Here is a 27,933-nt window from a genome sequence, read left to right as displayed (position 1 = left end):
AATGACAACAGACAACAGTAAACATGCAAATGTCACACAGTTCAAGGCACTTTCGGTTTTGCAAGGTTATCTCGGCTAAACATTTTCGTAGAACTGACAATATTCATTTAGAATGAGTAAAGCCTGTGACAGCTTCATCAGAAATTAATACTCTTTGTGTCTGATTAGGCTTCTTTCAGTTTAGAATTAACTTCGACAACTGTCGGGTTTTTCCGTCGTTTCTCTTCGCTCCACCTCCTGTGCAGTCTGTAAGGTTGTCAGGGGCAACTGGGAGAGACGCTTTACGCTCACACCAGAGGCTACGCGACAACACTGGAAGTAACTGTCGATGTCTGAAGCCCTTTTCAGTCTCTACAGATAAGTTGGCGTCACTTTAGAAGAAAGTGAGCTGAGGTGGGTTTCGACAAGATGACTGACTTCGTTGAACGTTAGCGAGGGCCAGCCATAAATGCTAACTTTGACTAGCTTACCTGGCTTAGCTAATGTTAGCTGCTAGTTGAAGCTAATTTGGATTTATCGTCTTTCCAGTGATGCTGCTATCTCCTGTAATGCTACAGTATCAGCCGGTTTTGTCAAGTATTACGGTGAACTTATAGCTTCACTTAGGTCTGCATTGTTTACTGTCTGCATGTATCCATTAATGAACTAGCCATGTCAACTCCAAAAAAACTAAACAAAAAAACTAAAACAAACACACAGCAACCTAAAGCAGAGAATGATACTTGACTCTACATTTTAGGGCTAACTTGTAATTTTTTTTCCAAAGCTTAACAAACAGAGGAATCCATCTTTTGTCTTTTGTCTCTCTTTTTTTAATATAGAGAAGTACACGGGCGATATGGCGGTCTATTTTGATCACCGCATTGAGGCTCCTGATAGCAGTGATGTACCCTTTCAGTTGACCTGGCACTCAAGTCTTCCTATATTGGCTGTGGCCTCAAGCAGTCCTGCCACCGGTGGAAAAGTAGACCTGTATCTGCAGCAGGTAACCTCGGACATAAAAGTATGTAACATTTCTCTCATATTGACACACACAAATATCGTCACACCTATCTGGTTCATGTTCAGGGGGAGTATGTGGAGAGCTGCCATGTAGTTCGTCCTCACCAGCCCACAGGGCTGCGCTGGCATCCAACAAAGCCAGTTTTAGCGGTAGGCTGGGATAATGGAGAAGTAGTGCTGCTGACACACCCCCCTGGAGATCAAACAGTCTTGCCCGGTGTACATACAACCACCATCAAACTGCTGGAGTGGAGCAGCTTTGGCAGCCGCTTGGTAACTGGTGATGAGGTGAGTTTTTTGCAATAACGTCCTGGCATATATTATTATGTAATATAATAATATATGCCAGGACGTTATTGTCTTTTACATGCTGATGTTTTCATGAATGATGGATCAGTTTTAATAAGATATAATCACTTATTTTTTCTGGGTATGCACTCACTGTAAAATGATGGACTTATTTAAAAATGGCCTGATAACCCTTTCCAGATTGATCGAAGCAACAATTGCTTCCCTGAGATTGTTACCGACATGGCGTGAACACAGACTGGAAACTACCTAACCTTTGTTTTTCAAAGTGTGTACAGCATACCTTTAGTGTCATTTTTTTACCGCAGAAGATTGTTTTGTTTTTTTTAATCTGAAGTGGACATTGAAAAAAGTCATACATCCTTTTATCTCATTGTGTTTGAATAATTGTAATTCCTTCTACTGGGATCTCAGCCAGAAGTCCATCTTTCACCTCCAGCTCATTTAAATCTCAGCTGCCAGACTTATAACAAATTCAAAGAAATAAATCATCATTCTCCTCCTCACAACCTTTTGGGTATACGATACATGGGTACAAGCCTTACATGTTACAGATTTGGTCACTTTTTATGAACCAAGTCACTGCCTGCATTCTGCACATCAGACACTCTTAGCTGTCTGTGCAGCCTGGCTCAATGCAAAAAGAAAACAAACCGTTTCGTGTTTTAACTCTTTGAACTTTTCTTTTGTGTTTTTAACTAAGATTTTATTGTGTTCTTTAACACACTTTGTAACTGTTTTGAAAGTGCTAGGCAAATTAACTGTTAACTATTACTGTTATTATTGTTATTGACAGTCTGGAGCTTTGGCAGTATGGAAGGTGGATGCGAGAGGGAGACTTCATGGAAACCACCTTGTAAAACATGAATACAAGAAACCTTTAACTTGCTGCATCTTCAGACCGTCCACACCTGGAGAGTAAGCAGCCTTCGAAGTCCCATATCAAGTGGAAGAGTATGACATTTTTTTAATCAAATACTATTTTTTGTATTTTATTATAGTGATGTGGCAATGCTAGCTCGAGCATCTGTGAGAGGAGATGAGCGTGCGCTGGACAAGTTTAGCTGGAAGGGGGCACCTCTGAAGATGGGGCCACAGGAGGGACTTGGATTCTTTATCTGCACTGCAGATGGTAGGAGTTTGTGATTCCTGTTGGAGTTTGGAAAATTAAATCATTTGTTATTTTCAATGCATTTGACCATACTTTCTTTAAGACACAATTTGTTTTTTCATTGCCTTGTATAATTTTGTCTGAGGCCAGCAGTCTTCTGCAGTCACAGCCCTCAATGTATAAAGGCTGTTTATTTTATTTGTTTGTTCTGTAAATTGCATTGATGATACTTTGCTTTGTTTTTGAACAGTTACGAAGAACAGTATGAGAAAAGTATTCATGGTTTTAGAAAGTCTGATTAATCCAGCAGACTTGTTGAAAATTATATCAAAAGTGTATTTTGCCTCTGTGAAGCAGTAATCCTGTGGGAGTCTCCAGAAAGGGGAAAATACAACAAGCTATAATGCTATTGATCCAGAATCCAGTCTGATCTTTAATAAATATGAACACTTTGTGGTTTGAGCTGTCAGATATTCCACTTATTTCATCTTTAATCCCATGTCTTATGCATATAGGTAAAGTCCATAGTGTGGATGAGTATTGTAAGACGAGTGTCCTTCTCAGTGTGGAGGGCTCCATCAAGAAACTTCTCTACATTGAGAAGACAGAGGCCCTCGCAGTGATCACAGAGAACCTCATGCTGTCACAGTATGCTCTCGGACCTGAGGGTGGAGCACAGGAGATTATGAAGGTATACAGAAAGATTTTTTTAAAAATATATATTAACCAGTAATATCAACATGAATGATCAATCTCAGTTACTTTAATTATTAATATACTTGAATATGTGTGCCCTTTTTATATTCTGTGCCAGGACTAAAGATCAGTGTGGAGTAATGCGTGACTTTTTTTGTGACAGGGTAAGTTGAGCAGCAAATCCGGGCAGAATGTAGACGTTGTGTGGACAGAAGATGGCCTCCTCATCACTGCATCCGGGGAGCAGGTCATCAGGTCAGTATATACACACTGAGAAAAAAAACATGTAAATTTCAAACTTGAGTAATAATGTCCCTGTTGAATATTTTAGGCTGTGGGATCTGGAAAGAGATGACAACTATGTTTTGTCTCTTGATGAGACTCTGGGATATGAGAGGGGAGAGATGATCAACTGTGTTTCATACTGTGCAGGCAAAGGTAAAAGTTTGCACAGAATTGTAAATGAAAGGAAGCTTTTTCTTTCCCATCACCATATTCCTGAATGTTTCCAAATGCATAGGTTAAAAAAAAACTCTTTTTTAAAAATTCTGCAACACTCAGAAATCCTAGCAGCTGGCACCACCAATGGACGCATAGCAATGTGGAGGATGGTGGTGCAGTCGGGTAGCAGTAGAGGTGACACTAAGCCCCAGTGGAAACTGCAGACACCAACAGAAATTGGAGGAAATGTCACTCAGCTACAGGTAATGTCTTGACCAGCATTAGTACATTACTTTCGTTCCATCCATGTTCTACCACTCCAGGTCTATCCCAGATGTCATGCCAATGAAGAGTCATCAGTTAAACTAACCAGTACAGTACTCTGAACAGATACTTTGGCTTCCTCCCACAATCCAAACATGCATGGGTTAGGGGTGTTTCGATTACATTACATAATTTTTTTAATGATTATGTCACAAACCATCTGTAGTGTTCTGTTTAGAAATTCCACTTTGATCTATCCTTCAGTGGGGCTCCAACCTGAATCTCCTGGCGGCAAACAATTCAAACACAGTTCTGATCCTCTGTGAGCATGTGATGTCAGCCCACTTCAGCCACCAGGTGGCAGCAGTGCAGCTTTCCCCAACACAGCTCAACATCACTCAGTTCCACACAGGTCTGCACTTTTCTCTGCAGTCTGACATACATGTCAGAGGGGTGTGTGTTACTAAGGTAAGGGTAGAGATGAAGGCTTTCACAAAGTATTCCTGTTGGTGACAAGCAGAAGTTTAAACTGCTGTCATGTCAACATAACTTTCTTTTTGTCACACTGTCAGGACTCAGTGACGGTCTGGAATGGCAAGCAGGTCACTGTGTATGAGCTTTCAGGGACAAGTCTGCGCAATACAGGTACAGCACTCACTGAAAAAACAGTAAACAGCGCGGTTTCCACCTTTAATTTCACCACATCTGCTTTCTCTGCCTTACGTCTTTCTAATTCCCAGGATCATTTCCTTGTGATTCGCACGTGGTGGCTGTACACGGCGAGAATCTTTACACTGTAGAACCAAACCGGGTACAAATCCGCACACCTCAGGTCTGTTTGCCTCATATATTTATATAAACACAAATATGAGACAGCTTATCAGCTGACGTTAAGTCAGAGTGGATTTTAAAGAATGTAAACATATTTGATCTTGGGTATTGCTTTCAGGGCACAGTGAAGCAGCTTTTAACCTTCTCCAAGGCAGAGGGAAACCCTGTACTACTCAATGTGCGCCAGTCTTATCTGGTGGTGGGCACAGACACGGCAAACATCAGAGTGTTCGACCTCTCCAGAAGGTTGGCATTCACGTGGATGTTATCCTGGTTAAAACAATTTAAAAAGAAGCCTCTGTGCTTTTTTTATTGAATCTTTATCAACATGTTCTTTGTCCTTATAGAGATGCCAAAGCTCACTGCAGCACCAAGAACCTAGCTGACCAGATTCCCAATCTGGGAGCACTAAGGTCAGTTAAATGTAATGCTAATGGGAGCCAAGTCAGCATCCTAATCTCTCAGGTGAGTGTACTGTGAGCACATCAAACCTTGCTTCTATTTCATATTGGAAATGTAATGTCTTTATATCAAACTGTGCATATTTAACTTAAATGAACTGTGCGAGATTATTTCCTCTCAGGTGAATGGGCGACCTGATCACAAAGTGTACTTTTATGATGTTGAGATGGACACTGTGACACACTTTGACTTCTTCACTGGCAGACCTTCTAGTGGTATCTCACAGGAAGAAGAAAGTGAAAAGTAACCAAAGTAGCTTTCGTCTGTTTTTATTGTGTTCGTGCATATTACCTTTTCCCCCCTTTGATTACATACTGTGCTCACTCTGTTCTGTTTTCCAGGCAGCAGTGGTCGCTCAGCGGTCACTCTCCTGTGTCTCATTTTTGGGATGAGAGTGAACCTCGTCTTTTTGTCTGCGAGACTGTGCCAGTCAGCTCTGAATCCATATTAAATAGTTCCTTGGATATGGTAAAGACCACTCCTAAACACTGTAATATAGTAATAACTAAAGGGTAGTTAAAAAGTATGATGGCTTCCTTTCACTTAGGTGGATGTGTTGGTGGTGACCCTCTTCTGCACACAGGAGCATGGGCTCCTCCTGCAGGACTGCTCCCCTAGACCTCCAGGCATGCAGGCGCTCCTCGCTCTGGATGTGCCCTACTATTATTATAGCTGCAAGGTGAGGACTGAGCCTGTGTGTGTTCTCCATTTAGCTGGGGTGATCCACATATAAATCTGTTGCTTAATTTTTTTGTGTCATGTATCATGTGTCTTTTTATTTATGCTTGTCATTATTCTTATGTGCAACTCTGTGTTTGGTCCAATACACCCCCAGCTATTATTTCGGAGGGGTGATGTATTTCTGCCTGAAGTAAGTGTCTGCTCTGTACGGTTCGTTCAGAAAGCCTCAGTTTTCTTTGTTGTGCTGTGATTGTGTGTGCCTTGCGTTCCATATAAGAAAACATGAAAACTCCAGCCAGCACAAGTGCATCTGTGGAATATCTACAACTCTAATTGTGCACAGCTACAAAAACACTTAATAAGTACGGTAGACATGTTTTGTGATCCCTCCTACTCAGTCTCTAGTGCTCATTGTTCCCCTTTGTATTTCACATTTATTTTATTTTTAAGTTCTCACTTCACAACATGCTTATTACGAGTGGGTCTGAATCATGTGGGTGCTGATCTTACTGCTACATATTTTTACCAGCCAGGTGAGAAGGATCAAGGGTTAATAGAGGTTTCGGCATCGTCATACCGAACCCAGCCAACGACAGGGACGCCCTCCCAGGTCCCTCATATGGTGTCCCGGAAAGCTCTTAGAGACTTTGTAGGTCTGGAGAACTGTGAGAAGGCCACTCGTGACGCCATGCTCAACTTCAGCTTCTACCTGACTATCGGTGACATGGATGAAGCCTTTAAGTCTATAAAGCTCATCAAGAGGTATGTTTACATCACAGATGCATGTGTCTTTCTCAGTGGTATTTGCTAATAGAGGAGGCATGGAGCATGGTATTTGCTTCTGTTTGATAACCGTCATCACATCCCCACCAATCCACTAATTGTTTCCACAGGGGCTTTAGTTCAAAGACAAAGCACACAGCACACAGGGGGTAGCATTGTTAACACAACCTTGACAGTTCTTGGAATGCTTTCCAATGCTCTGCAGTGGGAGAGCTACAACAAACTGTTGATTTTCATTTAATCTCATTTTACTCAGCACCTTTGACTGTTAAGGTCAAACTCTTACAATAGCTCTGTAACCTTTAGTGTGCTATGCTCTCTTAAAGTCTCATGAAGAAACTGTCCCTGCTTTTTCAATATTTTCAAAATTTGTCTTGCCTCTAAAAACATACAGGGTATAAAGGATGGATGTAGGTGTCTGTGTCATTACCTGTTGGTAGGTGCTGCCTGGTTATGAGCTGAGAGTTTTCATCGTCACCATTTTGGCGTTTTATAACCTTACATGACAGTTGAGAGGTGGATCTGACTGTCAAGCACACCGCACTCTCATTCGTTAACAACTTGTGATCGTCAAGTCATTGGCCAATGAGCATGCACAGGTCAATCTTTCTTTCTGACTCTAATGATAAGTATAATTTACAAAATGAGCTTAATGTTTTATTCAGTATGACCTGAGTTGCTAAAAGCAGAGTATTTATTGATGTCCACAGAAACCACGGGAGCATATCAAAATTATTTGAAAATTCTGACTCAGTAACTAAAAATTACTTTATTTATTCAGAAGTTTGAGTTACTTTTGAGATACTTAACCTGAAATTTGGCTTGAAAAAAGTTTTTTTCAATTGGGTTTCTATCGTTGGTCCTTGCTGACAATTACAATAAATAGAGGTTTAAAGTACATTAGCCTTAATTTTTCAGTCCCAGAAACGACGTCCATCATTAATACTGTTAGTCCTAAGCAATGAGAGCCTTTGTAATTAAACACCTGGCAACGAAAAGTGATGACACACCAATGATCTTTCAATTTGAAATCTCTATATGGATCCTTTAAAATAACTCACTGTACATAAATTAGATTAAAAACACAGGACATGATTAAGGGTTTTTTGTGTGTCTCTGTTGAGGGAAGGAACTCTTCAGTGTGTATATGTGTGACTGTTTCTGTTAGTGTGCGGGTGTGTTCTGAGGGGATGTACTTTTCTAAACATTAAATCTCACACACACACACACACACACACACACACACACACACACACACACACACACACACACACACACACACACACACACACACGTTCGAGGTCCCCCTGCCAGTTTGGTCCAAAGCGAGTGCCCCTTTTCCATTCTTACAAACATTAAATCAGGTCACTAAAAGGATGTGTGTGTTAGTTCCTGCAAGTGTGTGTGCGTCTTTGAGAAATTTATGTGATATCAGCGATGATCTGATATTATCTTTAGGGGAGTACGTGATCCAGGGAACAATTCTGCTGTAGCGTTGCTTTCGCACGTACAAACATTACCCAAATGGGAAAATAGCATAAAAACAAACAAATGGGAAAACAGCTTACACCATTGGCCGGATATTCCAAACTGTTTAATAGGCATGATGACAGGTTTACTTGGTTCCTCATTGAAGGCTATTTTTACTGCTGCGCATATTTTTTTTTTGAAGATTTGTATTGTGTATGATTCCCGCATATCTCCACCCACAGAATTATGCATTTCCTGCAGTACTAACCTGTATCTTCAGGGACTTGTCTCTATGATGCAGGTCTGAATTAACAAAGGGTCTCATATTTAAATCTGACTCTAGCTCGTGAACCAGAATTCATTCAGATGTAGTAGATTTATTTTGAGGAAATATCTGGTGGAAACACTAGAGGCAATATGCCTGTTTGACATGTGTGCATTAAAAGGTGAGATCACCTGAGTCACAGCTGCATCAATGTGCACTATAAAAGGCCCTTCCTCCCTCTGATAATGAAACCCACAGTATCCATGGATGAGATATAAAACATGTAACACACTTTGAAGGTGATGTTGTCAGTATCAAAGTTCCTCCTGCCGTTAAAAGCAGTGTGTCACATCCAGGTTGGGATGTCTTACTCAGTGCACACTGTGCTGCTTCCTCTCATTCACATTGTCCTTGACTTTTAAGTGACATGCTGCTACAAGATTATCTTCCCACACTTATGCAAGCAGTCTGTTACAGTCTTTTTCTTTTGAATTTATTCTTTAGAGCCAAACTTTCCTTGGAATTAAATGACTCAAGAAGGTGTTCAGGCTGAGACTGGTGTGATACATTTGACCCTCATGACCCCCATTTAAGCCAGTTGTCACTGGAAAGAATGAGCTAATTTTAGTTGTTCTTCCCTGTGAGGTTTTCATTCTCCAAGGAACTGATATCGTCATTCAGTACTTTTTGTACCATCCTTTGATGCTTCAGGCTAGAGTCAAGTTCCTTATTATAATAGTACAACTGGAAGTTACTCTGAGACTAGGTTGTTTTGGATTTGCTGAGATATAACTGCTGGACATGGTTTCGGGGTTCAACAGCTGTGATGCAGCTGTACGCGTATAGTACTATGAGAAAGTGCCCCCCCCCCCCTTTATCTTAGTTTTTTCTATATTTGTCACAATTACATGTTTTAGTTCATTCATTAGACAAAGATAACCTGAGTAAATATAAAATGCTGCTTTAAAATGGTGGTTTAATATTTTAAGGGACAAAAACTTTCCAAACTTACCCGATGACCTGTGAAGAGGTAATTTCCCCCTAAACCTAATAACTGTGCCACCCTTGGCAGCAAGAACTGCAATCGGGCATTTGGAGAAACTGGCAAAAAGTGCTTCACATCGCTGGGGAGGAATTTTGGCCCACTCTTTGCAAAACTATTTTTAATTCATATTGGAGGCTTTTTAACCATGAACAGCCTGTTTAAGGTCAGGCTAAAGCATCTCAATTAGATTTAAGTTTGATTAGGCCAAAACCTTCATTTTGATTTTTGTGAGCTGTTTAGAGGAGTGACGCACCAGGACTTGCTGGTGTGTTTTGGATCATTGTCCTGCTGCATTACCAGAGTGAGCTTGATTTTTGTGTGATGAACTGATGACGGACATTCTCCTTCTGGATTATCTGGTCGAGAGCATGGTACTATCGTCACACTACCACCTCCATATTTGACTATTAGTATGAGATTCTTTGTGTTAGTTTTACGTCAGCAGTCTCTTTCTTATTGTTGAATAATGAACTCTCACCTTAACCAAAGCAAGTGACCCTCGCAGTTTTTTAGATGTTGTTCTGGGTTCCTTTGTGACCTCCTGGATGAGTCGTAATTTTGGCATACCGGCCGCTACTGGGAAGGTTCACCTCTGTTTCAACTTTTCTCCATTTGTGGATAATTCAATTCAATTTTATTTTATTTATATAGCACCAAATCACAACAAAAGTCGCCTCAAGGCGCTTCATAGATACAGAGAAAAACCCAACAATCATATGACCCCCTATGAGCAAGCACTTTGGCGACAGTGGGAAGGAAAAACTCCCTTTTAACAGGAAGAAACCTCCGGCAGAACCAGGCACAGGGAGGGGCGGCCATCTGCTGCGACCGGTTGGGGTGAGAGAAGGACGACAGGATAATGGCTCTCACTGTGGTTCACTGGAGTGCAAGAGCCTTATAAAATGTCTTTGTAACCTGTTCCAGAAAGATAGATGTCAAGTACTTTGTTTCTCAGCTGTTTCCTTAGATTGTGACATGATGTGTTGCTTTTAGATTTATTAACATATTTGACTTTGTCAGACATGCTCTGTTTAAGTGATTTCTTGATCCAGCAGGCCTGGCAGTAATCAGGTCTGGGTGTGGGTAGTGAAATAGTTCATTCATGATTAACAAGGAAGGCACACAGAGCCAGGAGGGTTTGGATATTTTTTTTACCTTAATAAATGAAACCATCACTGAAATCTTTTTCTAGATTTAAAATTTGTTTGATGACCTGAAACATGTGAATGTGCAAATGAATGTGAGTGCGAATGGTTGTTTGTTTGTCCCTATGTGTTAGCCTTGCGACAGACTGGCGACCTGTCCAGGGTGTACCCCGCCTCTCGCCCTATGACAGCTGGGATAGGCTCCAGCGCCCCCCGCGACCCTGAAAAGGATAAGCGGAAGTGAATGGATGGATGGATGGACCTGAAACATGTAGGTGTCACAACTGTGCAAAAATAAAAACCCACACTTTTTCACAGCATGTTGGTCTGATGACTCAAACAAGCTCTCCTCCACACAGTCCTTATTCATAAAGTGCTTTACAACAGCGGTCCCCAACCCCCGGGCCTCGGACCGGTACTGGTCCGTGAGTCGTTTGGTACCGGGCCGCGAGAGTTGAGGCTCAGGTGTGAAATGTATGGTTTTCAGGGTTTTTATCGGTTTTCAGCGTTATTTTGTTATTGTTTTTATCGTTAACTTTTTTTCCTGGGTCTTTTCACGTGTGTTATGAATAAATCTTATTTTTTTGTGATACCGGTACTGGTTTTATTTTGTTGTATTTATCCGCGACACCTTAAAGGCCGGTCCGTGAAAATATTGTCGGGCATAAACCGGTCCGTGGCGCAAAAAAGGTTGGGGACCGCTACTTTACAAAATCAAACATTACAGCTCACTGCTGGATTTTCCCTTTTGAGTGCAGTTAGCCAAACAGCAAACAGCCACTTACTACTAAAGAGACAGTTTCTTAACATAAAACACATTTTTTCTGCCAGGAGCAGCACAAAAGTGATCCCTTAAACTGGTTTTTAGTTTTAGTGTCCTTATTTTCCTCCGAGTTATCGATTCTGTCACTAGTTAGCTAACATAAACTAATATAGGGCTATTTGCTGCAACCAACCAACCACATTCCTTACTAACAGAAGATGACGCTAAACATGTTTTTAAAACTTTGACTTTAAACACTTATTTCTTAAATCCAGCTTCACAGACAGTGTTCTATGTCAGTTTTTGAGAGCAGGGCTCAGTGATGTAAATTAGCCTTTAAATGTGTAGCGTTTCATGTCCTCTTTAAATCAAATCTGTTTTGGAAGCAGCCATCTTGGATCAAATATTGAGGAATACAGAGGAATAAAAATAAAAATCCTGTAAAGAATCAGCAGGCAAATCCAATTTAAAAAAGAAATAAAGTTTGTTGACTTTGCCCCAAAATTGTTTTTTTTTTCTCTCAACACAGTGACATGATTGGCTAATGTGTTTCACATTAAGATAATTAATCAGCTCTTTGGGAGCATGGGCAGGACAACTGTCATCTTTAGTTTTTCTTCAACACATTTCTGTCCCACTTCTCCTCTTAATGTAATTTCTGGTTAAATGTTATGAGAAGACAACTGCTGATAAAGAATTTCCAGTTGATAAATGGTTAAAGTCACTAGAAAAATGGTAATTCATTAAAATAAACTTTTAATGAATGAGCCTTTGTCATGATGTTGGGCACCAAGCAGCAAAGACAACAACCACTGCTTGATTATACTTACCAATAAATTTATTGAATTTACATGATATACATGGTATATTATTATTTTAATGTGGAAGTCCCACAAATAACCTGGGTTTTTTTGCAGAAATATGATATGGTCATTACTACTACTTATGATAGCGCTATGGTATTATTTTTTATATATATTATATTAATTTAGGTATCGAGTATGTACCAAAGCAAGGAGAGAATCATAAAGGAAGCATCATGAAAAATGAACTTAACTGAACAAGTTGCAGTACATCGGCAAAATAGCTACTAACAATTGAAAAAAAACTATTCCACAATTATCCATACACATTGTTTAGTGGGTTATTTGTCTTTTATCTTTTTTAAATTTTCTTGCTTCAAAGTATTCTTGGAACATTATAATATATCCTCGTGTTCTTCTTTCATTTGTTCAAAATGCCATCTCTCACTGGCTATAAAAAAAAATTAAATATTGTCACTGATTTGGCAAAGCACGGCCCAAAAGCTAACTGAAGACTCTTCAGCTTTTATCCTGGCATGTTCCCTACATGTAACATATATAATTATTATGTGCATAACATTTTTTAATAAACTTTAAACTAGTGAACACAAATATGAGGTATTCTAGTATTATAATTTCAACATCTTTCATTTTCTCAAATTTATGATTGTGCAGGAGACCATTTCATAAATGCACCATTAATAAAATATGTCAAGTTCCAGCTTGATCTTTTCATATGAATTATGTTTTATGAAAGACAGTCCTAATCCAAATTCTTTACTTAACAGATTACTCTGGCTTGAATACATGATTGAATCATGCAGGATTTGAATTTCCCTGGAACGTTAGGGCTGCTTTATACATTAACTTTAGTTAAAAATGTGAAACCTGTGCACTAAATAGCAAAATATTTATCATATCTCTATTGTTGGAATGGGAGAAATAGAATACGATTGCAAGCGTATGTTAGTCCAGCTGTTGTGGGAGCACAGGAGCGTCGTCTTCTTTTGAGAGTCCCATTACTGTCACGTAGCTGGAGTTAAACATGAAGGGTCCTGTCACTGGCGTGTCATGTGAGATCTCCTGAGTTCAACAAGGCGACTCCACATAGTCATTGTCCAGACGTGGGTGAAAAGGTGACGCTAGTGAGGGACTGATGATTATAACTCGAGGTGCAAGGCAGTCATCACGGCGGTGTAAAATGTTCCAGATGAGCATAGCCGCAGCCATAGTGGCCAGCAGGCAAGCTGCTATGTCCATATAGCAGGAGTAGGAAAGGTGGGTGTTGGGCCCGATCTTATAGAAGGTCACAAGTCCAATAACCAGAACAAAACCTGCAACGGAGCAGAGAGAGAAAAATCAGTCAGCTGTTATTTACCAATATCAGGATCCAGTGAAATACAATTTGTGCTTTTTCTTATTTTAAATTATGAGGTGCTCTTCTATTCAAGCTGCATCTTGTTTCACACTGGAAAAACAGACAAGGTCATGTTTCATCTTGACATAATTACTGAGAGACTCAGAGTGCAAACACTGTGTTGGTGAAATGAAGCGTTTACAGGAATGCTAGCAACTCCTGTGCACATTCAAACCAGGTGATCGAGGTCAGCATGACCATGAGCTGGCAATGTTGTGTTGTACCAGATGAGACTTTTGACAATTAATTGTAAGGTTGAGACAGAGTCTCTGGGATCGTTTTAAGACATTTTAGTTACAACAGTTAATAAAATGAAACCTGCAGTGGTAGAAGAATCCCATTCTCTCAAATTTGGAAATGTATTGGTAAGTTGAAGCATTAAGATTTCCTTTCACTGGAACTGGCCAACCCAAGAAAAACAACAGTTACGATTTTTGTTTTTTACCTTTGATATTTAGAAGCCCAAGTGAAAGAGACTGCTTGGCCTAATGTACAACTGAAGTCTCTCTGTGGCTTTTAAAATCCCACATACTGACACTTAGACCCCATCACTGTAGTCACTGTATTGCTCAGGAAGGCCAGAGCTATGTGCGCAGCCTTTGATTTGGGAAATCTGTTTCCTCTGAGGAAGAACTTCAGAAATCTCAAGATTAAAGTTCTCAATAGCAGAAAAATATCAGAGCATGAATACAGGCTTGGAAAAGCCTTTGAGATGTTTTATCTCCTGCTGTCTTTGATTCACAGGAGCTTGACTGAAGCAAAGAGGAATTCCTGCTTGCATGCGAAGTTATAAAGCCTTAGTCTTTAGTTTCATGCTGTTCCTTTGATCTTTATTTGGTTGTATCAACATTTTTCACTGTCTCCATGGCCGCTGTTGTCCTACTTCTTTACAGTTAGGTACAGTGTGTCTTAAAGCAACACTTCTTGGGGTTTTCCTCATTCAATGCCTTCAAGTGTGCTCTGGAGCCATTATATAGTTCAACAATGCTACATGTCTAAAAAACCTGCCTCATCCACAGTGGTATAAATACAGGGACCAAAAATAATCACTGGAAATAGGGATGTTAGTGCATTAGGATATGAATCATTCGGTTTCCTGAAGCAGTCAGTGGCACCAATGAGGGAAGTTCATTTATATTTCTTTCTCTACCTCCACTGTAAGATGGTTGTCATTGTTTTAAATGAGGATGTGGATAATTGTGTCTGTATATCAATATGTGTCCACTACACTGTGTATGTAAGAATGTAACTGTTTGCTCATGTCTGTTCATGTTTAACCTGTCTGGCTCCTTATCCAAGAAAATGAATAATCTCCTCTCCAGCTTCCAGCCAGGGTGGGCTGTGTGAACCTCTTTTCTGGCAGGGACTTATCTCTCAAGCTTCCTTCCCCTGCTTCCTCTTTCCATCCTTCCTTCCTCGCCTCCTTGCCACACCCTGAGCTCCGAGGTTAATACATTTACTGGACATCTGACACAATGTGTCACAGAGAAAATCTTAATGAGTCTTGCTGCTATGTGACTGGTTCTTGGAAATTCCTTTGGCCCTGCATTTTCCTTTTAGCTAGTAGTGACCTACTGAAGTTGTCATGATGTCTTGCTTCTCACCAGGAATCTATTGAGCCACAGACTTTAAGACACAAATGTGACTTATTTTGGAGCCAGGTTTAAAATCAGTGAACGGATCGTACAAATTCACTAATCACCTGCTTCTTAGTGGGATGTGATCTGCAGTGTTGACATTTGTCACGTTAGAGCCGTGTCCATTCAGAAAACACATTCCAGAGTTGTCTCACGGGGTGAAAAGACCACTATTGTGCTTTCAGTCTGGACCAGCCAGTGTTGCTGAGATATGGCTCTATGCAGCTTAATATTGTTATTCCACACACTCACACTCTACTTGCAGTTGTAAAGCATTTTGGCACGTCCGAAAATGAAAACATTCCAGTGAAAGGGAGCGATGGGCAAAAATACCTCCATTCATTCAGAAGCGAGCCCCATTCAGTGACTCAGTGGGGGAGGGCTGAAATGGGAGTGGGGAATGAATGAATGGTAGAGGCCTGCATAACTATCTACACTCAGATGATTTGGTCTTCTTTGGGATTTTTCAGCCTTTATTTCCAGGAATTATGGCTCAGTCACTTCATTATTATTGAATCTGATGGTTATTTTTAGAATTGATTAATTGTTTATTTGTCCAACTGTCCAAACCTCCAAAAATGCTCCAAACTGGATGGCATTTTTATTATTCATGTTACTCTTGTGGTTTTAGGGATGGCACTGTTAGTCTGTTGTTCGTTTAGTTGGGCTACCGCTGTGGCCCAGATTAACGTGCTGTGCAAAAGTGTTGAGCCACCATCATTTCTTTATATTTTCCGATGGAAATAGGTGCAGTTATTTATTGAACCACGTACCAATATACATGGAAATGCAGTATATAAGGTAAAAACAGAATTTGCTTTCCAGATGGTATTGTATGATGGATCAAAATGGGACTTTTCTGTGTGCATTTCAAACCATGAGAGATCCTCCACCGTGTTTAGCAGATGGAAATATAAACCCATCCATCCATCCATCCATCCATCATCATTCTCTCCTGCTTATCCTTATTAGAGTTGTGGGGGGCTGGAGCCTATTCTAACGACCCAAAATTTAAATTTTGGATACATCACTCTATCAGACCTGTTTCTACTGATTTCCAGCTCAGTTCTTGTGTATTTTGGCAAAAGCCATCAATTTATTCCTTTCCCTTCCTTCCCTTCCACTGGCACCATTGAGGTGTCACTGCTGTTCATGAGGCTTCAGTAAACAGTAGATGGATCATCTGAAGGGCCAGATGCAATTCTCATGGTCCTGTTTCAGGTCTTTTCTGAAAGTTTTTCTTTTATCTGTTCAGACCATGATTTCCAGATGCTGTTCATCTGCTGTCGATGGGCCACTTCTTCTTTTGTCTTCTGTTTGTCCAGTTTTCACAAATCTTTAAAGACTCACCATGCTAAAATACGCCAAGTTTTAAACCTTTAGCCCTATTAGTGCAAAAGTATTATTTTATGCCCGTTAAACAATCAAACAAAATGGTCTGGTGCAAGGACTGAAGTAAAAATGAGTGGAAGGCAGACAATGTCTGAAGAAAAACTTCAGCTTCAGAAAGCATGGAGAACTTTTGCTGAAGACCACTTTAATAAATGACCAGAAAGCCTGGCTTGAAATAAGAGGTGGCCCAAGTTTTTTTTTCATAGTGCTTTAATACAATAAACATTGGATGTATTTTCAAGAAATTTGGTTGAGACGGCCAAGCTTAGGATGGTGTAGGATTAATGTTGCTGACTTATATCTAATGACTCTTGACTTACATGTGCAACTACCCCACCCATTAGATCAAAGTTTACTCTCATCTAGTGACACATCTATGCAGTATTCAGGAAATACACATTTTTCCCAAGTGACTGGTGGGTACTTGGAGGTTGCTGACAAGTCTTTAGGCCGGTGTGACTGGAGCTTTAGACTTCTAGTTTGTCTAAAGAACAAGCCTTGTTTGTGACCTTGAGAAACATCTTGCTGTTATCCATACAAAAAAAGGCTTAAAGAAATGTGCCTTTTTTTATTTTGAATTTATATTTCATAGGATAATATTTGGAAGTCATATCATTTTCTAATATGTGAAAACATCTGCCGAGCCTAGAACAGATAGGTCTGTTTGGTCTGGATTGATCTGTTAAAATAATGCTGTTCTGCCTTTAAGACATATTTATTGCATGTCACAGAGTTTTCACGTAGCAAATATTAGTGGATAGTTGCTTTGATACACGTGTTACGTGTATGTGGATATGGGAGTGTATTTTAAAAACATCAGAAAATAATATGAAGTGAATAATATGAAATGATGAAGAAAATAATATAAGTGTAGCAGTTGTTGAGTTTATTTTTATGTATGTAATAAACTCAAACAGAAGATTTCTATCAGCTGGAAGTAGCAAGTTAACTTCAGCTCCAGTCGTCAAAATTCGAATGTTTAGTCTGTTTTTTTTCTTAGTTTTGGTAGTTTTATCTGCTGTCCATGTGTTAAAGATGTTCTCTGGAGCAATCTGTCTTTAAGAAAACAAAGGAGCTCAGTATATACAAGCGACACTTGTCATCTGATTTTTTTTTCTTGTGTCGTGTCCTATGAACGACTATGAACTGATAAACTTCTAAGGTCAAGATTACATTTTGATAATAACCTTTTTGTGTCAGAAGAGTAAAATTGGAAGATCAGATTTTTCCAGAGAGTGTTATTTTTTTTAATGTCAGGGAAGTAGGTGTGTGCTGTAAATTTCTTTTTAGAATGCCAAATCTATTATGCTGCTGCCTTTGGTAATCGTTCTTTTGTGAGATGAGCTCTTGGCCACTGAGGTGTTCCTCGTGTTGTTGTCTAATATAGGAAAATGCAGTAATACTGGGTGGGCCTCAATCCTCTCACCAAGGTCTTTAGATAAAAGCCATCAGCCCTGCTGGAATTTGTCCTGAATAGACTAAAGATAAAGAGGAGATTCTTTACTTGCAACTACTCTTAGACACTTTGTAAACAGACATAAAAGCTAGGCCAGTGTATCTAGAGTGAGGCAAGTCCCACCCTGCTGTCATGAGTACCAAAGGACATTTCTTCACCGAAGCTCACTATAAACAGACAATCACGCCACAACACACTCTTAACATACACAAGCATATATGCACATATTCCCTCCTGTCAGTGCACACACAAACACACAGTCCCCGTCGAAAACTGTCTTTCCCGTTAATTCCCCCCTCCCCTCTTTTTCCTTCTTCAGCTCAGGGGTTTGCATAACAGGTAGTTACAGACATTTCCTCGTCCTGAGCAGGGATATCCTGGCGCCCGACAGTCGCTCCCTGGCTCACTGCAGCTTTGGTCCATGGATTTTGGACTAGGACTAAATTTAAACCCACAGCAGACCCCCTTCATGCTGCTCAGAAACCAAGCAGCTGAGTGACCGCAGCGCACAACACACTTCCTCAGCAGGGGCACCGGGACAAGTCAATACTAGGGGACACTTAATGTCGATAGTAGAGGATGGATGGATGGATGGAGGGATCGACAATGGATAGATGCTAGTTAATTCCAATTGCAGTTAATCCTGAGGATAGTACAGGTTCTATCTTCCTCTCGTTTTCGAAATTTTGACTGAATTGATGGAGAGTCTTATCAAGTCAGATTTTGTTTCCGCTATTGTGACCACTTTTCATTTAAATATGGATGAGTATCCACATTTAGTAAAAATATGGTCTATGATGCATTATTTTTTTTTAAATTAGGGTTTACTTTTTCTTAGGTAGACCTAAAGGATGAGATTTGCTAGTGTCTTAAGTTTTTCACAGTAACTTCCTGCAGCATTTGAGGCTTAGAAGTCGATCTTCAGTATTGGAAAGTTGCCCAGTGCAGGTCCAGCTGTGATTACAGCCCAATTTTATGGCACTAAATTTTGGATTTGGTTAAATCTTTGCAAATGGCAAAACACTTAAAAAGAGGGGATGCTGGTACTTACTGGTTAGTTGGAAAAGTGCAGCGATGGCTTCTTCCCACCACTGGGATTCGTGTGAGATGAAGGGCAACTTCATCAGGCCTAGAAGGAAGATCAGCTGACCTGCAGTCAGGGCCACTGTCGCTATCAGGTTACATGCTCGCATCATGTTAAACTGCACTTGAAGGACAAGAAGAAAAAGTTGTGTCATATTTCTGGCACTGTGATGTAAAAGGGTCAAATATACACATGAAAAACTAAATGGCAATAATAGTTTTTAAAGGATAGCTTTATTATATGTCTGAATTTTTGAAGGCACCATAAAACCAATTTACTAATTTATTTAAAATGTACCCACGGTTTCTAAAAAAAAAAAATCTAGTGCAAAAACAACACAGAACATAGAGGCCACCTCTTCTTCTGAAACACTGAAGGATTTTTGAACTGTGGAGTATAACTCATCTACTTTTGAAAGTAAATATAGGATTTCAGCTTCACAGTGGTTCAGAGCTGGTTTGTCTTGTTTCAGTTTTTTTTGTGTGTGTGTGTGTGTGTGTGTGTGTGAAGGCAGGAATGCTCAGGACTCTTTTCCTCTGGAGAACTGCAGTTATACTTGCAGAATTGTAATTACGTGCAGAATGTGGTTTGGCATTGTCTTGCTGAAAAAGACAAAACCTTCCCAGAAGCAAACGCTGCCCTGATGGCAGCATACGCAAGTATCCAGACATTCTGCACTTTGCCAGTGCCTTGTGTACTACTCCATCCCTATACCATCACAGATGCTTTGGAACTGAGCTGGATGGATCTTGTCTATAGCCTGCTGGACAGACTGTCCATGACTCTATCTATCTCATATAAGATCATTCCCAGAAAAGGCAGCTGTGTTTCTCAGTCTTGTTTATACATATTAATATATTTTTTGTGTGTTTGTTTTACTGGTTGATGTGACTCAGGGGATACAGCTGATCATTCCCTGATCTGAAGGTAAATAAACCTGTTCTTAGATAGTGCTTTTCTACTCTATTTGAGCACTAAAAGTGCTTTGTACAGCATGTCTCATTCACCCATTCACACAGTACCTTTTTCTTCATCTAACTGCTTTCTATCTAAGATTTACACACACACGTACACTGTGATCACGCCAAGGATAGCAAAGCATCCATACTTATGAACCATCATCCTTTCAATTAGTAGATGACCTGCTCTACCTCCTGAGCCACAACAACCCCTGAAACATCCATCTACAGATTTCCCTTGAAGACATTCATGTATTCATACAGTCCAGTAGATACATTAAGTGGTCAGTTAGAGTGTAAAACCTCTACATGAATACCAGTTCATGTTCAATTTATGTTTGCGTGTTAGAGCTTGAACTTTTATTTGTGGATGCAAAAACTGTGTTCACTTTGATTTTAGAAGTATGTAGATTTCTCCAGATTATCTGAGTCTTTTATTTATGGCAGTTTATACCGCAGATGATGAAATCATGCAAGGATAAAACTCCTATATTGGCTGAGATTTTCTGAAATTGTCGAGGTTTCTATGTTATGTTATGTTTTTTGAAGTTTTGTGGGGGGAGGAGTTCTGTTCTTTTGTGACCTATATTCCAGTTTTTTTGTTTTTTTTTGGAAACAGGGTTATAAAATACACTTCCAGCACAGGAGCATTGACACGATTACTATTTTTTCATGAATGGTAAGTCACTTCTGCCATTAGTTGGCAGCGCTGCCCAGTGACCAGTAAAGCTGGCCAATGGATTTCCAGCATTTCCCAGACTTGTTCTTGAATGACAGTTTGGAGCTTATTATTAGAAGCATATAAATCCATTGTAGCATTGACTTTGACTGAAAAATGTAGCTGTTTTATGGAGTACATGCTACAGATTTTTGGATGGTTGAATACATTGGATAAACTTGGAAGTTAGGAGCTTGGATTTAATTCATGGATGTCAATTTTACCCCAACAGTGAAATTCTTCAGAGGTGTGTTTTCATATGAAAACAAACAAAACTGACTACTATATAAAACTCTGCAGTACAGCGATATCTGCAGCATTAAGTGTATTTCTTTTATTTATAAGGATGTACCAATGTATCAGTCAGCAAGTTTAACAAGACAAAGGTTAGACACTTTTTTTAAAGCAGACATAAGCATGCTGTGATGTCGAATGTAAAATCTAAAGTAAAGTTAAAACTTACATTTGACAGTGCTACGGGATTCTTGGTAGCCTGCATACTCAGAGCCCCAACCAATGCTTTCACATTGCTTCTGTGTGCCTTGCCCCCTTCTGTCAGCCTGGAGGTCGTCACGGCCCCTCTCCCCGCCGTTGGGGCACATCTTCCATAGTCCCACACTGCGCTTTCGGCCGTCCTCCAGAGCCTGCAGAACCCAGCTGGGTGTGACGGCTGCCACATTATTTAGGACCAGGGACAGCAGGGCTACGGCCACCGCTGCTACCACCAGCCTCTGCAAGGCCATGTGATGCCCGGCACCTGCCACCTCTCCCCCTCCGTCGTGCCCCTGCTCCGAGTCCTGTTCGAGCTCAGTGGGCTGCCAGCTCCCTCGCCTCTCCTCTGGGCCAGGAGCACTAGCAGTGCTCTGGGCCCCCTGGCTACTCTCCACCTCCTCCACCACCACCTTCTTCTTTCAGCTATTAGCTAGTGTCGTCCCAGCTCACCCAGGGATGAATTCGGCAAGAGTTTTGTTTTAGGGCTTAGCTAAAGGACATCTCCATTCATCCTCATTCAGGAGTCGGTTGTCGTTGCAGCAGATCCTCAGCCCTCCTCCTCAGACAGCAGTGTGGGTACGTCGGGATTGATCCAACTGGCACCTAGGTCCATTCCACTGGCTCCGGCTGACTGCAGCTTGACTCTTGGATCTCAGTCCTTGCTTGTACTTTTATCTTCTGCTTTTCCACCCTCCAGTGCTCTGTTTAATGCACTTTTCAGACTTCTGGGTTTGCAGTTGGTTTATTTAGGTGTGCAGTAGATCGACTTTCCTTTTCTTCTTCTCAGAAATGCCACATTTCTTCCAGAAAAGTACAGATGACAAAAGTAGATTCTTCGGAGAGCGTTGCTAGGAGCTGACTTGTAGGTGGCTTTGCTTTGACTACCCAAGACTGTCTCTCAACTTGAAGAGCCCCTGCTGCCTGCCTGGAACAAGAAGTCCTCTAGCCCACCCCCTTTTACCTCCTTCTATCTTTCCCCCCTCTCACTCTCTCTTTTTCTCTGTTGCTCACTCGCGCACACACGGTTTCTCTGCAAATGTTTGCGGTCAGAGTTGAAATGCAGGGGAGTTGCAGTTCATCATAATCCGAGGAATCACTTAGCAGCTGTAGCAAGCACTGAACAAACAGCTCCCTCCTTCATGATCACTTTAAATATGAGCCTGTGTTTGTGCCAGTGCGTTCATGTGACAGAATGTCCAAAAGACCCCCTCTTAGACGTCACTGTTCGGTATATTCTTTTGTCTGGAGACCAGGGGGCGTTTGCTAAAGTCTCCACTCTCATGTACAACAAACATAGTGACTGCCACAGTCGGCCAGCAACAGGATGTGTTTCCTGAGAGGAAAAGAGGATGGGAAGAGAGGCCAAATGTAGACCTGTTTCTTCTCTTGTCTTTCCTTTTCTGGCTCTCTAAATCTGGCCACTCAGAGTAATGTGAACATGATTTTTTACTCAACATTTTTAAATAACCCAGATTTTTCCCTCCCTCTGTTTTGTTTTCTATTACCATAAACAGTAAGACTTTGGCTGCCACCTATTACTATTGCTTTTTTTCACTTTGTCTCACTTCTTATAGCAAGGCCCCTAAAGATTTGGGGTATTTCCTGTTGCCTAACTTTAATAAACAGCCCACATCTGTATCAGCTAAAGCAAGGAGGAGGGAGGGGATGGAAATAGAGACCAGATGGCTGTGGAATCTTATATTTGGAATTGAAACTGAACTGGGGGATGGGGTGTGTGTAAAAGACTTGATTTACGTCAGAGAAAAGGAAAAAAGAAAAGGAAAGATAAAGAATGACCTCTGTTTTGAGTTTAAAATCCTCTTCTCCATCTTAAAATGTAATAATTTCTAGGTTATGCTTTTATCAGTAAACAGGATTGTTTGATGGACATTCATTATCATTGTTTGATATTGGAATGATACTACACCACTAAAAGTCTGACCCTAGTGACATAAAAGCATTTAAAGCCTTAAGTCAGGTTTGTCCCCATATTCACATGCATTCAGTCTAACTATCAAATATAAGCTTAAATGGAACCAGACATAAGTGGAAAATATTAAATACCTACCAACTTTTAATTTTTTTCTATGTATATATTTACTTATTTGTGTATGTGTGTATAACTGATCTTACTGTTGAATACTAAAATGCCAAGGCAGTGAGCCACACACACATCATCCTTGCAAACAAGCCATTTCTCCTTTCTCTTGTAGTAAAGCGGTGTGGGAAAACATGGCACGGATGTGTGTGAAAACCCGCCGGCTGGATGTGGCACGCGTGTGCCTTGGGAATATGGGAAATGCCAGGGCAGCAAAAGCACTAAAGGAGGCGGAGGCTGAGCCTGAACCAGAAACCCAAGTTGCGATGTTGGCCATTCAGCTGGGCATGCTGGTGAGATATTAAAGAATCTTTTTATTTTCGCCCCAGACTATAAGAAAGAATTGCAAAAAGGGTTATTCCTCTGTATTTGGGTTCAGGTTGCAACTTAATGTGAAAACTCCATAAGAGAAAAGATTACATTTCATTTAAAAAGACAAGATAACTTTAAAAAAAGGAACTTGAGTTTATAAAATCATTCTAGAAGATAATTTTAGTCATTTTTAAAACAAAAAAACCTGCGATCCAGCTCACAGAAATGCCACATGCTTTGGCTACAAATAACACATCCTTCCTTTAAGTTGTACCACGCACAGACTAAGGGACTTTCCGGGCCAAAAGCATTTATCTTTCCATCATCTTTTCCTGTCTTCCAACAGGAGGATGCAGAAAATTTGTACAAAAGCTGTCAGCGCTACGACCTGCTGAACAATTTCTATCAGGCTTCTGGTAAATGGCAGCAGGCTTTGGAGACAGCTGAAGTTCATGATCGCATCCACCTGCGCGCCACGTACTACAGTTATGCCAAATACCTGGAATCCATGGGCGACAAGACACTGGCCCTCACTTAGTAAGGAAAACAAAAGCTTATTTATTATTTGGTCAGTAATGTAGTCGTGTGTGTCAGAACAACTATACAAAGTGTGACTGATTGTTATCCTTTTTGTTACAGCTATGAGAAATCAGACACACACAGAGTTGAAGTGCCCAGAATGCTCCAGGACGACACGTCATCTCTAGAGATTTATGTTAACAAAATGAAAGACAAGTAAGTCCCGGCTCTCCCTTTATGGTTAAAAACATCTGAAATGCTTTTAAACACCAGGCCTTCCATATGTATAACTCAGGAGCATCTATAAGTGGTGGGCCCAGTACCTGGAGAGCCAGGCAGACCTGGATTCTGCACTGCATTTCTACGAGTGTGCTCAGGATTATCTTTCCCTCGTTCGAATCTTCTGCTACAGGGGGGACATTCAGAAGGTGACTCAGTTTTTAAACTTGTAATTTTAAAGAATTTGATCTTGAAGAGTTGAGTTTACTGATTTATATATAGTGTCTTGTGTACTTAGGAAACATGTATAGGCTTGTACCACTGTAAGCCACTGTAAACAGTATTGTTATTCTGACTAATTTACATTCTTCTTTTATATGATAACATTTTTGAAATTTCCTAGGCGTCAGAGATAGCCAACAATACGGGAGACAGAGCAGCTTCTTACCACCTGGCCAGGCATTACGAGGGACATGATATTAAACAAGCTGTTCACTTCTACACACGAGCCCAGGCCTACAATAATGCTATACGACTTTGTAAAGTAAGGGTTTTTCAGCAGCCTCAGTTAGAAATATATATCTATATATAAAGCAAGACTTTTTTTCTTTTTTTTGTTTGCTTTCTTTTTTCCCATCGTTGTTTTCTTGTGTTTCTCTGATCAGGAGAACGGCCTGGATGACCAGCTGATGAACCTGGCCCTGCTCAGTAACCCAGAGGACATGATGGAGGCTGCGTGTTACTATGAGGAGAAAGGCTCCCATTTGGATCGTGCTGTTGCGCTTTACCACAAGGTGTGTTTTTTTTCCTTTCCAGTGAATGGATTGATGCATTATAAATCGTTCCACAAGGGGGGGTGGTGGTATTGTTAAATACATTTAAAGTAAGCAATGTGAAGTAGATTTTCAACTGTGGCTATATTTATTCATTTCTTTCTTATAGGCTGGCTATGTGTCCAGAGCTCTAGAGCTGGCCTTTGCCACCGAGCAGTTTGGTGCTCTTGAGATGATCGCAGAGGATCTCAATGAGAGCTCAGACCCAGCCCTCCTGGCTCGCTGCTCTGACTTCTTCAGCACACATTCCAAGTATGAGAAGTCAGTGGAGTTACTGGTAGCAGCCAAGAAGGTACCGCTGCGACACAGCATCACCTGTCTGCTCGTAAATCCATTCATATGTGCTAACTCCTGCTTTTGTGTCTCCACATTTGTGTACCCAGTACCACCAAGCCCTGGAACTGTGCGTGACGCAGAACCTAACGATCACAGAGGATTTGGCCGAGAGAATGACTGTACCTGATTCGAAGGATATGTCCGAAGAGGCCCGCAAGGAGCTGCTGGAGAGGATCGCTGACTGTTGCATGCGGCAGGGCAATTACCATCTGGCCACTAAGAAATACACACAGGCTGGCAACAAACTCAAGGTAATTATCAGATGTGCTATACACTCATTAGGAATTCTGTGCATAGGATGTATCTTGCCTGATACATATGCAACACCTAATGTGTCTCCTTGAGGGAAAAAAAAAGTATGCGTCATGCTGTTACACTGGAAACGAAATAATTGTGACTCTAAAAACTTAAATTATTTTGTTTCTTCTTAACAGGCAATGAGGGCGCTCCTGAAGTCAGGCGACACAGAGAAAATTGTTTTCTTTGCCAATGTTAGTCGTCAGAAAGAGCTTTTCATCTTGGCCGCCAACTATCTCCAATCTCTAGACTGGCGTAAAGATCCAGATATCTTAAAAACAATTATTGGTTTCTACACTAAAGGCAGGGCACCGGACCTGCTTGCTGGCTTCTATGAAGCTTGTGCTCAGGTGAGCAAAATATCAGTTCATTTGGCCGGTTTGTTTTGACGTTTATATTGAATTATATAATTGGAACAAAAAAAACAAAAAAGCTTGCCTCAGTATCAGAGCACATCAAGCAAAATACAATTTATAGATAAATCTTGATGATTCAATAAAAAGTTATTTTGTTATCATTTAAAAGGTGGAGATTGATGATTACCAGAACTATGAAAAGGCTCTGGATGCTCTGACTGAGGCATCAAAGTGTCTCTCAAAAGCAAAGGACGCTTCAAGCGGACAACAGGAAGTGCGACTGGCTGATCTGCAGCACAAGATCACCTTAATCAGGAAGTTTGTCCACATACGCAGGTACGAATATGAACTCATTTTCATTATTTCAGTTTTACCGTAAGTTTTAGTTTTCATCATAGAACGGGTCGTTTTTGATGGATGTTTCGTTATTGCGCGGGTCAACCTGTCTGCGAAGCTTTGAGCTCATCACATTTGTCTACAGTTTGTACATCGAGGATGCCAGCGAGGCGGTGCAGCTGTGTGAAACCCTGCTGGAGGAGCCAGAGCTGGACCCTGCTGTGAGGATTGGAGATGTGTTTGGTTTCCTTATCGAGCACCACTGTCAGCAAGGCAACTTCCAATTGGTGACTGTCTTCTTTTTCTAGATTTTTCAATAGGTCAGATTACACTAATCACATTAATGTAGGGCTGTAATGATTCATCATGTAACTCAATTTAAAAAAACAAATCCTTGGTGCTACTTTCTAAATTTTTCTATTTGTGTCCTTTGTAATTCTTTTCCAGGCCAATCGTAAACTGGAGCAGCTCCAAAAGCTGTTGCCATCCCAGAATGTTAGCTACTACATCAGCCAGGCCAGCCTAGTGGCCCTGCAGAAAGAGCTTGGTATACCTATGGATCGCAGTGACAAGATACACATCTCAAAGGAGGAAGATGAAGTGGAGGAGGATTTAAACATGTTTTAACCCAGTAAAACTATATCAAATATATCTGCACTTTTTCAGACCGGAAATAACTGTGGAGTTAGTTTTGTCCGAAACAACTTACATGGGAGATATGAGGGTTGCCAAAGTCACATTATGTGGACTGAGCACAGCATCTGTTTGCATTCAAAGGCACTCGACTATCAGATATTGAATGAGTACTGTGGAAAACACGAAAACTAAAACGTTTGTGTGTGTGTGAGCTGCAAAACATCAAAAACCTACACAAGATACTGCAATATGGAGTTAATGTATATGACAAACTTGGCCGAGGTTGCAACATTCTCCAAAATGCTGAATATAATGAACATTGAACCTCTATCCTCTGCAAAGGGAAATCATGTAATGCAGCTGTTTTATTCTTAAATTTAAATCCTAGGTTTAACCTTTTTCCAGCAGCTTTTGTGAACGCAGAACGCCTTTGAGCTAAACTTGGCTCTGAATGATGTTATAGATTTATCTCTGTGGCTTTATGAACGACTGTTTTTACAGGGATTGATTTATTCCTCATGTCTGACTGTGGTTTACACACATTTGGTACAATTTATTTTCATATTCAGCTGATGTATTAAATGTAAATATCTTCTCAGTGTCTTGACTCATCTCTGTAAAGCCTTTTGGAGCTATTTTTGATAACACGAGGCCACGTCTAGCAGTACCATAGACTGTGAATTAATTGCATTGTTCTTATACATTGTAAAGTTCCCATTAAAACATCAAATAAAATGAGATGGAAATCATAGTTTTTGTTTTAGC

At 40.5% G+C, this 27,933-nt stretch overlaps 2 protein-coding genes across 3 annotated transcripts; one reads left to right on the top strand and one right to left on the bottom strand.

The window, feature by feature from the left end:
- Positions 1–256: 256 nt before the first annotated feature.
- ift140 (intraflagellar transport 140 homolog (Chlamydomonas)) lies at positions 257–27,906 on the top strand. 2 transcript variants are annotated; one of them, XM_085416167.1, is made up of 30 exons: positions 257–393; positions 822–985; positions 1,069–1,290; positions 2,108–2,229; positions 2,313–2,443; positions 2,938–3,113; positions 3,282–3,373; positions 3,450–3,556; positions 3,680–3,822; positions 4,088–4,291; positions 4,396–4,468; positions 4,564–4,655; positions 4,773–4,900; positions 5,002–5,119; positions 5,238–5,359; positions 5,458–5,584; positions 5,664–5,795; positions 6,327–6,559; positions 23,440–23,617; positions 23,983–24,173; positions 24,276–24,371; positions 24,451–24,583; positions 24,778–24,918; positions 25,040–25,168; positions 25,317–25,499; positions 25,591–25,794; positions 25,978–26,190; positions 26,366–26,532; positions 26,678–26,819; positions 26,980–27,906. In XM_085416167.1, exons 2-30 carry the CDS (start codon positions 839–841, stop codon positions 27,157–27,159), a joined length of 4,326 nt encoding a protein of 1,441 aa, XP_085272293.1. In that variant the 5' UTR covers positions 257–393; positions 822–838; the 3' UTR covers positions 27,160–27,906. The 2 variants fall into 2 exon arrangements, with proteins under 2 accessions (XP_085272293.1, XP_085272294.1); XM_085416168.1 differs by lacking the exon at positions 4,088–4,291.
- On the bottom strand, positions 12,089–22,471 carry tmem204 (transmembrane protein 204). The gene is made up of 3 exons (XM_085416169.1): positions 21,198–22,471; positions 19,025–19,180; positions 12,089–13,405 (listed from the first exon to the last, which is right to left on the bottom strand). Exons 1-3 carry the CDS (start codon positions 21,475–21,477, stop codon positions 13,161–13,163), a joined length of 681 nt encoding a protein of 226 aa, XP_085272295.1. The 5' UTR covers positions 21,478–22,471; the 3' UTR covers positions 12,089–13,160.
- Positions 27,907–27,933: the final 27 nt, after the last annotated feature.

The sequence above is a fragment of the Rhamphochromis longiceps genome, linkage group LG8 (genome assembly GCF_057381845.1).
Source record: "Rhamphochromis longiceps isolate RC_006_pf linkage group LG8, R_longiceps_female_GT1.1, whole genome shotgun sequence".
Classification (NCBI taxonomy): domain Eukaryota; kingdom Metazoa; phylum Chordata; class Actinopteri; order Cichliformes; family Cichlidae; genus Rhamphochromis; species Rhamphochromis longiceps.
Note: the sequence above shows the minus strand (reverse complement) of the source record. Positions and strands in the feature narration are given on the sequence as shown.